The sequence below is a fragment of the Chiloscyllium plagiosum genome, chromosome 31 (genome assembly GCF_004010195.1).
Source record: "Chiloscyllium plagiosum isolate BGI_BamShark_2017 chromosome 31, ASM401019v2, whole genome shotgun sequence".
Classification (NCBI taxonomy): Eukaryota; Metazoa; Chordata; class Chondrichthyes; order Orectolobiformes; family Hemiscylliidae; genus Chiloscyllium; species Chiloscyllium plagiosum.
This window is the reverse complement of record NC_057740.1, coordinates 19168663-19184784: the sequence shown is the minus strand read 5'-3', so window position 1 is coordinate 19184784 and position 16122 is coordinate 19168663. Positions and strand designations below refer to the sequence as shown.

General features: G+C 38.3%; 1 protein-coding gene across 1 annotated transcript in view; it reads left to right on the top strand.

The window, feature by feature from the left end:
• LOC122565296 (A disintegrin and metalloproteinase with thrombospondin motifs 6-like) overlaps positions 1–16122 on the top strand; it is a 149676-nt gene that overhangs the window by 83568 nt on the left and 49986 nt on the right. Inside the window, exons 9-13 of the mRNA XM_043721104.1 lie at positions 580–726; positions 3511–3652; positions 8977–9084; positions 10984–11129; positions 14069–14132. Coding sequence (XP_043577039.1) covers positions 580–726; positions 3511–3652; positions 8977–9084; positions 10984–11129; positions 14069–14132 — 607 coding nt within the window. The remainder of the gene's footprint in view (positions 1–579; positions 727–3510; positions 3653–8976; positions 9085–10983; positions 11130–14068; positions 14133–16122) is intronic.

Here is a 16122-nt window from a genome sequence, read left to right as displayed (position 1 = left end):
CCACAACATGTTGCTATTGCAACAGGAAATCTTACTATTTGTATCAGCATAATAGCCAAAAGCCAGTTTATTGACACCTTGCCAACTTTCTGCCTACCTCTTTAAATTTGTCAGCTGTTTTATTGCAAGTTTATGAAAGGCGCAACACCTGTTTAAATGAGGACTTGGCAATCTTCAATAGTGTTGGAATTCTGTATGCATACAATTTAAATAGTTTGCATTTCTGAGGGTCTATATAGTGCCTCGTGTCTGTTTCAGATAAAAATGCAATGAGCAAGATAGCCAGTGTATCAAATCTCCACCCCTTTTCCATTGTTTCCAAGACATGGGCGGCACGGTGGCACAGTGGTTAGCACTGCTGCCTCGCAGCGCCAGGGTCTATATAGTGCCTCGTGTCTGTTTCAGATAAAAATGCAATGAGCAAGATAGCCAGTGTATCAAATCTCCACCCCTATTCCATTGTTTCCAAGAAATAAGTGTGAGGGTATATGGAAGAAAAATAAATTAAATAGTGTACTTGTAACAATAGTGAATGTCTTGGAGCACATTGTCTTGTTTTATTTGACTTCTTTCTTTTAGTTTTGGAATGAATCACGATGGAGTTGGAAACACCTGTGGTCCGAGAGGTCAGGAAACAGCAAAGCTGATGGCTGCCCATATCACTGTGAAAACGAACCCTTTCATCTGGTCTACATGCAGCAGGGATTACATCACCAGCTTCTTAGAGTAAGAAGTCAGGAAATATAGTAAAATATTTTTAAAAAACAAGTTGCCTGGTGTCTGTCAGTGTCCATGCTGTGGCCAGGTTTAGACAAAGCAGCTCATTGACCAATGTGTTTTTAGAAAAGTGCTTAGGTCTTGTTTCATATAAAATTTACAGTTTGAAATCAATTCTGAACATGGGTTCAGGGTCTCGAAATGGTGTAAAACTACAGTGTTGCAATGGCTTATGTTGCAGCTTGTATTTTGCTTGCAGGCCTTTAGATCTGCACTTTGAGCAAAGAGACCAGGATAATATATACCTGTGCTTCTCTGATTTTCAGAAGGTTTCAGTTCATTGTAACTAATTGGCACATTTAAAGGTATGTTACCCCCAGGAGACAGGACTGGTTTAGTGAATAAGGTGAAACAACAGCAGTGGCTATATTTTTACAGATGATTTATGAGGGTAAAAGCATAAGGCTAAAACATTACCATTCACCCAAAAGGAGTAACAAGGAAAGCCAAATTGTTTCTCATGCACAGAATGCAAACTATCTCCTGCACATCATAAATTCTTACATAAAAAGATTTAACTAATTTTGTAAATAAACTGAATTGGACCACACTTTTAATATTTACAAATAAATCCACCAGTTGCATTAAGAGTATTTTAATGGGGTATTGATTTTTTTATCTGTAAAGGATTTCAAACTTCTTCATAAGTTGTAAAGGTTTCGTAACTTGCTGTACTAAATCTCCAAATGAAACCTCACAGATTCATCAATTGTACATTTGCAATAGTGAATTGATCCAGATTTTTAACAGCTGAGGAACATGCATGACTATGTCATCATGTCATTGTCCATTTTAAGCAAATGAATCAATCTAATGTACCTGAGAATCTGAATATTCATATTAAATTTCTTCATGATAAACTTTATAGGTTCAATACAGACATGGAGTCAGCTTCTCTGCATGTGATCAACGTGTGTTTGCCATTAAGATACACCTCAGAGTACCTCTTTGAGATATATTCATTCATTTAATAAAGTATTAAAAGCAATTGGGCCATATTCAAATTGCATATCCACAAAGCAAATCTGTAAAATAAACAATCACTTTGCCAAGTAATTTTAGAAATTTAAATGTTCAATTCTGTAATCTACTTTATTTGAATATGGCAAGAGATTGATAATGAAATTAAACATGTAATATTGAACATTTGCAACAACAGTCCCAAAAACATTGAAGATAAATGAAAGATGACATTTTATCTGCTTCACTCTATCATACACATTACAGAGCAACCCAAAACATTTTGCTCTTAGATCACATTGGAAACCTAGGAAACATTTAGACCTCTATTCCTGATTAAGGGCTTTTGCCCGAAACGTCAATTTTCCTGCTCCTCGGATGCTGCCTGTCCTGCTCCTCGGATGCTGCCTGACCTGCTGTGCTTTTCCAGCACCACTCTGATCTAAACTTTCAGCTTCATAGTTCATTTCACTTTATCTTCATGGGAAAAGCATTCACCTTTATCAGTGGCATTCCTTTACTTAAATAATTTGATCTGCATAACAGCAATGCTTTTGGGATGCCCACACCCCTTCAATGAGAAGCTACAGCAAAAACCTTCAAAGAGTTCTAATGCTCTGAATACAAATAAAGAAAAAGACAGAGGCCCTGATTAGATCAGGTTAGGAAGAAAGAGGTTTAGCTCCTGCAGATCTTGGAAATTTGGGTTGCTGAAAGGCCATGCTGAATTTACCAACATTATCATGTTAAAAAGTTTAAATCTGTTTCCTGGCTGGAGCCAACTACATTGAGAGATTATCTGATGGTGACGTGCAGTTTTGGATCTCAGCAGTTGAGAGATTTGATTTGAAAGGGGATGTAAGAAATGAGGAGAAGGGTGGATGGGATGCGAATTGAACTTTCAGGCACAATCCAATCAGAAGTATGAACGTACTATCGCTTAAAACATTTTGGTGGCTTGTTGGGAAGAGAGCAGGAAGAAGCACTCCTGTTTCTCTTGGTCAATTAGGAAAGTATTTACCTGTTCAATCTAGTCATTCTCATCTCCTGTCAGATGCTGGGTTAAGTCTGGAACAGAGTTAAAATAGAGGTATGTAGTTTCCTTGAAATATTTCAATGTCTTACCCTGCAGTTAGATGGCAGATCAGTCATCTACTCCACTAAGTCTCTCCCCATTAAAAGGAGTAGAAATGTTGAATTGTATTTCTCAATATTTTTAAATTCCAAGATTTCCTGTCCGGCTCCATTCATCCATCCTTGTGTTATTTGAATTGCTCATGAAAGGATAGTAAGTTGTTTGTATTACAAAGCTGGAGCATTCACTCTGAAGAGATGTTACACCAAAACGGTAAAAAATGTCATATTGATTGTCAGAAGTACTTCAGTCTTAATATATGTTGATGTAAAAATGCCACTGAAACATTACTGAATTAATTATTGGGCAATTTTCACACCAAAACAAAAAGAATTGCAGAAAATGGTGAACTGACCATTGGGTTAAGCTCTTTCTTGCCAATCAGTATTGACAAAGCTTTCTAGAATATTTAAATAAAATTAATTTAAGCAATTCATTCATTTAACAGGTATTCATTTTAACAGGAACAAAGTATCATTGAAAAATATAGAAAATTAAATTTCACACGGAGACTTTATTCTCACAGTTTTGTTTTACTCCTCTATGAGTTATTTAATTTCCTGGATTGCACAGAAAATTTTAGAAAGTTAATAAATTTGGTTTCCTTCCATAATAAAAATTCTTTTTTTTTCTGTCAGTTCAGGACATGGTAGATGTCTCATCAATGCACCTCCAAAGCAGGAGTTTTTTTACCCAACCGTGGCCCCGGGTCAGGTGTATGATGCCGATGAACAATGCCGTTTCCAATATGGAGTCAAATCACGCCAGTGTAAATATGGGGTAGAGAGTCTTCCTGCTTTATTACTTTGAGAAATATTAATACGTTTTTTATGGGAAGGAGCTTTGATCTTTTGTTGTAGGTGGTACTATTGAAAAAGAGATTCATGCCACTATGTTTTATGTGCCATCCTACAATTGTCTGCTGGAACGTTTGTTTTCTTCATATACGAAAAATGTTATGCTTTTGATACAAATCCAGTGGAAATCAAACTGAGATTGCCTCAACTAATTTTCTTTTAATCTCTTAAAAGCTGCAGGAAAGAATTTAGTCTCAAGGTAATAAAAATGATTTTATCATAGAGTCATAACAACACAGAAGGACGCTATTCAGACAACTGAGGCCACATACCAAGCAAATCAGTTCCATTCCTCCACTCTATTCCACAGTCCTGGAAAGTTATTACAGACGAGTGCCCATCCAGTTTCCTTTTGAAATTATTCATTGTCTACACTTCATTTTACATTTATCATGTGTTAATAGACACAAAGTATGTTCGTGATATCCAATATACTATAATAATGTATAAAGAAAGCTACCACTTTCAGAGGTGAGGGGCAGAATCAATACTCCCTCCTGAGGTGAATTTGGTGGCAGGAGATATTTAATTACCGTGACCTTGTTACTTTTGCCTCTGCTCTGATTAAGTCTAAGGAAGGAAGACTTGTGAACAGCAATCCTGCCGTATTACCAAATCAGGCCTTTAGATGAGAACTACATTGGTTCTCCAACCTGTGGGTGAGAGCTCAGTTACCAAAATTAAATTTGTCTTAAGATGGTCTCTTTGTATGGGCGATAATGGAAAGTGTCAAATTGAGGGTCTTATTCCAATTCCATTTAAATTCAACTAACAGAGAGTGGGGCTGTCTCCTAGCAAGGAGAGCGGTTTGCTTGTGAACTCCGGGAGCAGGGGGATTCCCCATTCAAAGGCACTTAGTCTCTGACCAAGGGACCTAACATCAGGCTGCTGAAGCCACCTCGACAACCCTTTGCCATCACCAAACTAGCAATTTGCTCCTCATGATCCACATTCCACTCTCAGCGATCCTAGACCTCTCCTTGCATGCTTTATCAGCAACAATCACTGCTCCTGGTAGATCTGGCAGAAGTAGAGAGGTGCCAGCTTCTGATTAGCTAGCAGAGGCCAGCAGGTCTTGGCAGAGTGGGACTTTTATCACTGGGGCCATAAATCCGGGGCCCCAGCAATGATGGCCTCATTCTTTACAGACTGTAATTTCCCTTCCCACATGGTTGAAGATGCCCTCCAACGCATCTCATCCACGCCCCGCACCTCTGCCCTCAAACCCCACTCCTCCAACTGCAACAAGAACAGAACCCCCCTGGTCCTCACCTTCTATTCCACCAACCTCCGCAGAAGCCACATCATCCGCCAACATTTTCGCCACCTACAAACAGACCCCACCACCAGGGATATATTTCCCTCCCACCCCTATCTGCTTCCGCAAAGACTGTTCCCTCCGTGACTACCTGGTCAGGTTCACGCCCTCCAACAACCCAACCTCCCGTCTTGGCACTTTCTCCTGCCACTGCAGGAATTGCAAAACCTGCGCCCACATCTCCTCCCTCACCTCCATCCAAGGCCCCAAAGGAGCCTTCCACATCCATCAAAGTTTCACCTGGACATCCACAAATGACATTGATTGTATCCGTTGCTCCCAATGCGGTCTCCTTTACATGAGGGAGACTGAACGCCTTCACACAGAGTGCATTAGGGAACATCTCTCTCACACATGCACCAATCAATCCCACCGCCCCATGGCCAAACATTTCATCTCCCCCTCCCACTCTGTCGAGGACATGCAGGTCCTGGGCCTCCTCCATCACCACTCCCTCACCACCCAACACCTGGAGGAAGAACACCTCATCTTCCGACTCGGCACACTTCAACCTCAAGGCATCAATGTGGACTTCTCATTTCCCCTCCCCTCACCCAACCCCAGTTCCAACCTTCCAGCTCATCACCATCCTCATGACCTGTCCTACCTGCTAATCTTCCTTCCCACCTATCCGCTCTACCGTTCTCTCCGACCTATCACCTTCACCCCCACCTCCATCCACCTATTGCACTCTTAGCTACCTTCCCCCCAGCCCCACCCTCCCTCCCATTTATCTCCCCACCCCGGAGGCTCCCTGCCTCATTCCTGATGAAGGGCTCTTGCCCGAAACATCGATTTCCCTGCTCCTCGGATGCTGCCTGACCTGCAGTGCTTTTCTAGCACCACGCTAACCTTGACCCTAAATCCAGGGGAAGACCTGATACTTACAGGCATTTAATTCCATTCGGCCTTTCCCTATGTTAGTGATTTGGGACTCACACAAGTTTGGGGTGAGAACTTAGTTGCCAAAACTAAATATGTCCCAAGATGGCTTCTTAGTATGGGCTACAATGGAAAATCATTATACAAAGCACTGAAACGAGGAAAGTGGTACTAGATGGTTTCAGGTCTCCATTGGAGCATCACTGTTCCAGTGCTCTGTGACCAGTCTAGAAGGTCTTTACAATTGGTGGGCTGAAGTTTAGGTAAAGACTGTAAATTAATGACCAATATCGATGATACAAGTAACAGAATTACCAGGCAGGTAGAATTCTCAATACATAACAAAATAACAAACACCTCTATGTCTCTATAAGGCCTTACAGAAAGGAAATTAAGCAATAGTTTATTACATGAAGGATTAAATTAGGAATGAGGGGAGTTATGCTAAGTCTGTGTCAAACTTTGTTTGGACCCCAATTGGAGTATTATAGGCAGATCTGGTAGCCATATAATAAAAAGGAGAGGGTGCAGAGAAGACATACAAAAATGATGCCAGAAATGTGAGGAGATACATTATCAGGAAAGATAAGCAGGTTGGGTTTGTTTGAAGACCTATTATGGACATGGAAGCTAGGGAACTTAAGAAAATAAGTGATATCTTGAAAAGTGTCCATATTACAGAAGAGGGGGTGCTGGAAGTCTTAAAACACATAAAAGAAGATAAATCCCTGGGACCTGACCAGCAATATCCCAGAACTTTATGGAAGTTAGGGAAGAGATTGTCAGGACCCTTGCTGAGATACTTGTATCGTCAACAGCCATAACAGAAAACTGGAGAGTGGCTAATGTGGTGCCATTATTGAAGAAAGATGGTAAGGAAAAGCCAGGGAGCTATAAATAAGTGAACCTGACCTCAGTGTTAGGTAAGTTGTTGGAGGGGATTCTGATGAACAGATTTACATGCATTTAGAAAGCCAAGGACTGATTAGGGATGGCCAACATGGCTTTGTGCTTGGGAAATCATGTCTCACAAACTTGCCTGAATTTTTTTGAAGAGGTAACAAAAGAGGATTGATGAAGGCAGAGTGGTAGACATTGTCTATGTGGACTTCAGCAAGGTATTCCATATGAGTTTCCACATGATGAACTGGTTAACAAGGTTAGATCACATGGAATCCAGGGGGAGTGAACCAATTAGATACAAAATTGGCTTGAATGTGGGAGACAGAGGGTTACAGCATTACAGGTACTGGAGGCCTGTGACCAGCAAGTGTCAGTATGGAATGAGCAGCCAAAGGAGGTGGGTACAATTACAAGATTTAAAAGGCATCTGGATGGGTACATGAATGGGAAGGGTTTAGAGGGATGTAAGTGAAATGCTGGTAAATGGGACTAGATTAGTTTAGGATAACTGCTCGGCATGGACGAGATGGACCAAACGGTCTTATTCTGTGCTGTTTAGCTCTATGACACCTTGGCCTGGGAAGGCTGGATGAGGGTGTGGTTTAGCATAAAAGAGAGAACCTAATAAAATACTAAAAGGCTTTGATACAGTAGATGCAGAAAAACTGGAATAAAGTTTGTGAAGGCTCCTGGAGCGGAGATGAGATTGGCGAAAGGTCATATAATTGTGCAGGAGGCAAAAGGTCAGTTTCCGCTTGTGTGATGATAAATGACATGTAGGTTTGCTGCAGATTAAAGGTGGATTGTATTTTCAAGGCCAATGACAGGAACCTATTTTTAATACAATAGTATGTTGTGCACAGTCATTAAACAAAGTCATATGATTAAGTTATACACTGGCAGCAAATGAGAAATACTTGCTCATAGTTTTACGGTTGGTGAAAGATGGTGTTTAATGGGCAAGGTGGTCTTGACAGAATGAGATTGAGTAAAGGTTGTTTTTCTTGTGCGGAAAACACAGTGAGCCATGGATTACAAGGTTGACGTTTCTCATTAATGGTTGCCGTGCAGAGCAGGTGTGACAGTAACTCCGGGATCCAAGTATGGTAGGTGAGGGGTGAATGTCACCATTTCCAGCACAAAATCGTTCTTTCAGATAGGCAGAAAGATACTTTTAATTTGGAAGGAATGGATATCTGCCCAGGCTGTTTAAATGTGGCAACTGAACCTGCACTCCCCTAAGATAATAGATGCGTCAGCAACTTAGTCCCTGCCCCCATTCCACAATTGGCTGGGACACTTGACTGAGCCTAACTCATTAGCTGGCCATCACGTGATTGTAAGTGGCCAACTGACCTGCCTTTGTGTGGAAGTCTTTCTCACTTAGTCCCACCATCAAGGACTCATTGCTGCAACAATTCCAGCCCACGTCTCCAACTGTGAATAACTAGAGGTCAACTGCATAAGATAGTCATCAAGAAATCAAATAGGGAATTGAAGAGAAACCTATTTGCTCAGAGTGGTGAGAATGTAGATCTATGTATCACGTAGAAGTGGTGCAAGGGAATGGTGCAGAAGTATTTAAAAAGAAGCTGAACAGGCTTATAAGGAAGAAGAGAAAAGAGGATTACGCTGATAGATTTAAACATGAAGAGAGGGGATTCCAGTGGAACATGGTCTGGAATCAGTAACAATGTGTCAAAGGTTTCCACGCAAAACTCAAACCAGAGACAACAGAAATGATAGTACCAACAGATCTTTGAAATATCTTTTAAAAACAGTCCACAATATCAAAAACATTTTACAACCATCAGCAAGTATCAGAATCAAGTTGAAGGCAATAAATCATCATTGCATAGATTTATGCTAAACTTCCTAAAGGCAGGAGACATCCCTGTTGAAGCTTGCCAGTCTATAATTTTAATACCCAAACTATTAAGTAAAAGGCTTTCCTCAACTTGTAGAATATTGCTCATGACTTTTAAAGAATTTATGAAAACCTTTTGCTTGCATTGTCCCGCAATTAATTTTTGTAAAATAATGTGTGCCATCAAAATCTATAACTTAAGGCATACAATTAACTTTATTAAACATAGTCTTTTGTTTTTAGTGCTTGATACTTTCTATGAATGTTTTATTTGTAGGAGGTATGCAGTGAGTTGTGGTGTCTTAGTAAAAGCAATCGTTGTATTACAAACAGCATTCCTGCTGCTGAGGGGACAGTATGCCAATCAAATACCATTGAAAAGGGGGTAACTATAAATTTGTCTTCTTTTTTTCTCTCTGTGATAATGTTAAGTTGTCATTTTAAAGTCTACTATAATTGAGATGTTGAACTGTTTTTAGTATAATTCAGTTACAAATCCTAATTCATTAATCACATTTTTGTGACAAGTTAGGTCAACAAAGCTCACAATTTAAATAAAAATATGTTCGGAGAGAAAATATGCGCATGAAATAAATCTTAAATGGAATGTGAGTGTACTTGGGGAATGATTAAAACCAAGTATAGTGAAAAGATAAAACAGCTCATAATTTTCATATTGTGCAGAAAGATTCTAGAGATATAGAGAGAAGCCACCTGTGCTCCATTGGAAATAGGCCTAGGATCTGAAGTGAGTCTCAATTTTATTGATTCTGATTCATTTATGAATTTATACACTCATTCAGGTTACAGAGACCTTTATACAAATCATACTATGATGATACTATGGCTTGGAGGTATATTATGTGCTGGGTTTTTTATGCAGACAGGCTAAGACAGAGGCTGTGTGCAGTCTGCTTCAAGCCAGTAAAGAATTTGCAAGGCCTTGGGATATTTTTTAAAGTTGGAACAGTAAAAATAGCCTGAATGGGTGGGTCAAGCTCCCACAGAACCAGGATTTCAACTTTCAGTAGCTGTTGGGATTGTGAAATCTGCTACATGTCTTTCTCTCTTTGCTACAACTAAAAGGTGGTGTTCTCTTCCTGTTGCTAGAATTGCATGTGAGACAATCTATTTTACTGACTTTGCCTTTGCTAAGGATGTGTTTATGGGATGTTACTATATTGGAACAGTTAATGAGTAGTTTATAATTTTGTTAAGTACTTTGATAGAGTTACAGTTAAACCAGTTTTTATTTTAATTTTATTTTGTGAGTATTTTAATTATAGTGTATGAATAAAATGTGCTTCGCTTCAAGCCTAGTAGTTTGGCCAATCAAATTGTACCTGGAATACAATGGCTGGCCCTTGCCTTTAAAATAAGAAAAAGTCAAGGAGATAGCCTAGATCCTAACATGTTTTGAGGGTGTTTGGTCTGGTCCATATCAATATTCTTAGCTTTAGCCTAAGCAATGGCTTATACAAATTCATGATTATTTTCATAATGCCATACTAATCAATCTAAATTATATGATCTCCTTTACACTTTAACCTGCACCCAGGAATGTGTATTTGAACACTGAGTTGTCGTGATTTATCCACACCCTTCAGTCCCTTCTACTGAGTATTCAATTCTATCCCTATATTTTTTCCTGAATCTTTCACTTATCAATATCAAATGTCATCACCCATCTTTTTCATTAACATTGATCTTGCTGTAGCAATAATCAATTATGAAGTCCATCCAACTAATATAAAATATGATTCACAATTAGCATTTGATGACAGAATGAACAGACAAATTAAATCACTGCAGTATATCAACTACACTTTTTCTCTCAAGGAAATACTAACCTACAAAGTGTGACATATTAAAAATTACAATATATCAAATTGCATTATACGAGTAACCACACTGAAAATGTTCCTCATTGGCAATGATGTGGAATGTGACATTGACTATGAAAGGCACAATATTCCTGCAAGTTCAATATAAAATATGTAAGGTATGTTGTGTCATAATGTGGAAATGTTTTTTTTAGATTACATTAGATTATTTACAGTGTGGAAACTGGCCCTTTGGCCCAACAAGTCCACACCGACCCACCGAAGCGCAACCCACCCAGACCCATTCCCCTACATTTACCCCTTCACCTAACACTATGGGCAATTTAACTTGCACATTTTCCCTGTATGATGCTTTGACTCACTTTCAACTCATCGATTATAAATTATTTCAATTGAATTAATTTTGCTATGCAAAGTTTAAATTAAAATTTCTGTTACAGTGGTGCTATAAAAGAGACTGTGTCCCATTCGGCACTAGACCAGAGGGAGTGGATGGGGCCTGGGGACCCTGGTCATCATGGGGGGAGTGCAGCAGGACCTGTGGAGGTGGAGTATCATATTCTGGCAGGCAATGTGACAGCCCAAGGTAGGTAAATAATATATAGCATTGTTATAAGTATATACCTGAAAGGTCTATAACAATGCATATTAAAATGATCCGCTTAATTATTGTCTCTACAAGTGTATTTTAAATTTTCTTATTTTAATTATCCTTCAAATACCAAGAATAAATTATGAAACTGTATATTTGTAGTCTTTCTGATTTATGCATAAATTATCTCTTTTACTGCATCCTGTAGGATTGGAGCTCAGTCAGATAAATTTAATTTTATATAATTGTATTTTTGATAGTACAAAACAGGAATATTATTGAAGAAAGAAATATGATGATACTTTTGTCTTGCGCTTAGCAGGAAAAATTAAAGAATGACAAATTCAAAGTAACACAATATTTTATAGTACAGGAGAAAAAGATGATGATTTATTGACAAGATGTTTGAATGGTTAAGGTATTGCCACAGAGAAAGCCACATCTGCTTTAGATGTAATTCTAGGATTACCTAGCAAAAAGTGCTGCCCAATTTTAATTGTGTTAATAGCTTCACTTATGACCAATTTAAAATAATGAGCCAAACTAATAATTAGCTTAGTTACACTTGCTAGAAGTAGAATACATTCATATGCAGATACTGTTCTCTGTAAACAAGCCTTGCCCTTTTTTGAATTACCCAAGAGCTTAGATTTCTTAAAAATCTCCCTTTCTTTCTTTATAACACCATCTCAGGCAATCAGAGATAACTCCCCAACCAACCAATTTCCTTTTCTCTTGTACAAAAAGATGTTGTGATCTTTTGAAATGTGCCAGTCTTGTATTTGACCTGATGAATGCAACATGTCCCTCTTTACAGCATGTTCAGAATTACTTGTATACGTTTAGAAACCACATGAACGTAAAAATGATCTTTCCTATTCTGCTATTAACCTCATCATTGCACTTGTTCCTCTCCAACATTAGATATGGGGATTGTAGTGTAACATTCTCACTACACGTCTTTAAAGCATGTAGGAACTACTGATTATTAAAAAGATTAAAATAAAGGAGCCTGTTCAATTCTTCAAATTTCATCCCTTCAGAATATCAACCTTCCCATTTGTCGATAGGGTGAATCTTACATTTTTCTAAGTGTGAGTTGCATTAAGTTTATTGATGGATTTTCACCATGATTTATTATTTCCTAACCATGCAAAAAATAGTAATTATATGAATAGTCAAACTCACACACAAATACAGGAATAAAGTCTAAAAAAGGGAGAGTGTCTAGTGTTCTTCGAAGGGTCGGTGTAAATGCAATGAGTCGAATGGCCTGCTTCCACACTGTAGGTTTTCTTTAATTCCTTTAAGTCTTTTACAGTGAGCATGATTATAATTTTACAGCATGCATTCATAATAATTGATTGTAGTGCTTTGGCAATTGAACATTTGATGAAACTGGCAGAATTTAGTTCACAACTATGGGGCAGAAACAGAGACATGGCCAACATAGGAAAGGAGGATTAATTACCTCATAATTGCTGCTGCATTATTTCAGTAGCTGGTTTGTGTGCTTGCAGTTTCACAAATTTAATGTGCCTCCTGATTTGATAATTTATTGACTTTTTTTTGTTATGCTGATTGTTCAATTGAGTTACCGATTCATTGACATCTATGGCTTCATTAATCCTTTGATTCATGATTTCTCCATTATTTTAATAACTTGATCTCACTGCTTTCCATTACTTTGTTGATTTATTAGACTATAAATTTATTAATTCAATATGATCTCCTTTTCCATTTCATTTCCCATGGCTGCTGCTGGATTATTTAATAATTGGTGTTTCGTTCGCTATGAATTTAGTAGTTTAGTGTTGTCAACTGCTCATTGTATTTATATAATAAACACATTGGTACATAGTTAACTGTGTTACAATGTTGATCAGCATTCCTTTTCTATACGTGAATTATTTGCTGTTGCTATTGCATGGCATTGGTAAGCTGTTGCTCTGATTTCAAATCACAAATTTATTTGTTTTTTAATCACATGCTACTGCCGTTAGAACTTCATTAATAAATTAAGACCATATTGTTATTTCATTCTGTGTAAGTCTTGACTTTCCATGGGCAATGCCACAGTGGATCAGTCAATACAAATAGTGAAATTCTAAATGAAAACTGAAAGAACTGCAGATACTGTAAATCAGAAACAAAATCAGAAATTGCTGGAAAAACTGAGTAAATCTGGCTGCATCTGTGGAGAGGAATCAAGAGTTAACATTTTGGGTCGGGTAACCCTTCCTCAGACATCTTCATCAGACTCTTCAGTGGAATCCTTATTAATTTGACCTTGTTACATCTTTAAACAACAAATGATAAGATCCTTACTTAATTCTAATCCATCTGAATATTCAGCAAAGAGGAATTTGTGTTAGCAGTGTACAGAGTATAAATGTGTGCCAGCGATGATTAACTACCAACTTGTCTAGACAGTTTGAATGATGGGCACAATGCTCCAACATACAAGTCACAAAGCTACGAAAATATGCATTTTAAAAAAAAGATTGTATCAGTGGAAATTTAATGCTATGTTCCCATGACTTTAAAGTATAATGTCCAAATGTTCTGTGCAGTATTTGAGTTTGGGAGTCTGGTAACTGATCTGTGCTTGATTGATTAAGTCTGGGGGTAGATTCGAAGAAAGGAAACAGATGCTAGTAGAAAACTGAGCTGGATCATTGTATCAATACTTTAAAGCATTGTATAAAATGCAGTAAACAATATTCCTGCATTTTTAGAAGCTAATACCATCACTGCATTGCTTTGGGACAAATCAAACAAATAAACTACATCAAAAGCCAATTAATATAGCAGAAGCAAAATAATGTCCATGTCCTCTGATAAGACTTGGTCATGTTGCTTCTCAAAATATATCAGCCGCATTAAATAAAATAGCCTGAACCTGCCATCCTCATGTTTATCTCCTACTCCAGACCCACTATCGGAGGACGATACTGTCTAGGAGAGAGAAAGCGCTTTCGATCATGTAACATTGATGTAAGTAAATTGTCTTGATAATTACTTGTTGTTTTGTGTTTTAGTAGTTTTTAATATGTCATACCATATTAAAATTATACAGTTCTGTACCGTAAATGTGTATCGTAAATGCATCTCCAAGTTCTGAAATGTGTACTGAAACTGAGTAGATAAAGTCTTTTAGCAGATGATTTTGGTCCTCAGCTGACAGTCTTTTCCTCTATATATTCCTTGATCTACTCCTTCATTACCCATTACTAACTGGGCTTACCTTCACTGTTCCCTGTTCACTCCACCATTGCATCTATGCTTCAGACCTTTATTTGATCTGATCACATTTTCACTTCTCAATCTTCAGTTTAGATACTTAACCTGCTTCACCTGAATCTAAACATTCCCTGTTTACTCAAAAGTCTCTTTTGACAAATCTAGGTCCTGTTCTCTTCTGTCCTCTTCATACATGAACATGTCATTCTTAAACTTCATCATTACATCCATCTTGATCCTTATTCTCACCTCTCATTACTTATCAACCTTAGTAGTCTGGAAACCTTTGTGTATGACATTCAATCTCATTCAAATGACTGCATCAAAGATGATATAACAAAATATATTTTTAGATCAGTCTTGTGATTCTTGTACCTAGGAACTATAGGAACATTTAAGCTCATCCTTTGAGCAATAGGTTGCGCTCCTGTAATTTTGCTAACCCTGAATCCTATTTATTTGGTCGAAGTTTCACCAATTACATCTTATTGCAGTTCATTGACTAAACTTCCAAAAGATGTATTCACAATGTGCTACTGCTTATCATTTAGGCTGAATGATATAACTTGGTAGTTCATACTAGGACCTGTGCATCTATTATCTCTGAATATCATGTCATGAGAGCCAATCGGATCATGAAAAGAATATACATTACAGTTCTGCAGTAATATGCCGCTTAACAAACAAATCATATGGCTTAATATGAATCCTGCGCTGTTGTGAGAGATTGTGCCATTTTCAAAAAAGATGAGGTGAGTAGAAGAGGTGCTAAAATTAAATGATAGTATAAGAACATCTGACGAGAGGCTTTTAATCACTCTTCAGGTCTTGCCCATCCTGCATTTCTCTCTCTTGCTGTCTGATGTCTGTTATATACTGTTTTTGTTTCAAATAGATAGAAAAGGAACATGTATTAGTTAAAAGGTGTGTGGCCCAATTACACAAGCTTCTATCCTGTAGGAATTTCTGAACTTTTGGAGCATGCTTACTATTGGAACCTTGCCATATTCATAGACCAACCGACATAGCAATAATATGGGATTAACAACAAAAGAATGGACATATTAGAGTGGTGTAATGGGATTCATGCAAATGATAATAAGACCATAAGACCATAAGACATAGGAGTGGAAGTAAGGCCATTCGGCCCATCGAGTCCACTCCGCCATTCAATCATGGCTGATGCGCATTTCAGCTCCACTTACCAGCGTTCTCCCCGTAGCCCTTAATTCCTCTAGACAACAAGAATCTATCAATCTCGGCCTTGAAGACATTTAGCGTCCCGGCTTCCACTGCACTCCGTGGCAATGAATTCCACAGGCCCACCACTCTCTGGCTGAAGAAATGTCTCCGCATTTCTGTTCTGAAATGACCCCCTCTAATTCTAAGGCTGTGTCCACGGGTCCTAGTCTCCTCGTCTAACGGAAACAATTTCCTAGCATCCACCTTTTCCAAGCCATGTATTATTTTGTACGTCTCTATTAAGTCTCCCCTTAATCTTCTAAACTCCAACGAATACAATCCCAGTATCCTCAGCCGTTCCTCATATGTTAGACCTGTCATTCCAGGGATCATCCGTGTGAATCTCCGCTGGACACGTTCCAGTGCCAGTATGTCCTTCCTGAGGTGTGGGGACCAAAACTGGACACAGTACTCCAAATGGGGCCTAACCAGAGCTTTATAAAGTCTTAGTAGTACATCTTATATTCCAACCCTCTTGAGATAAGAGACAACATTGCATTCG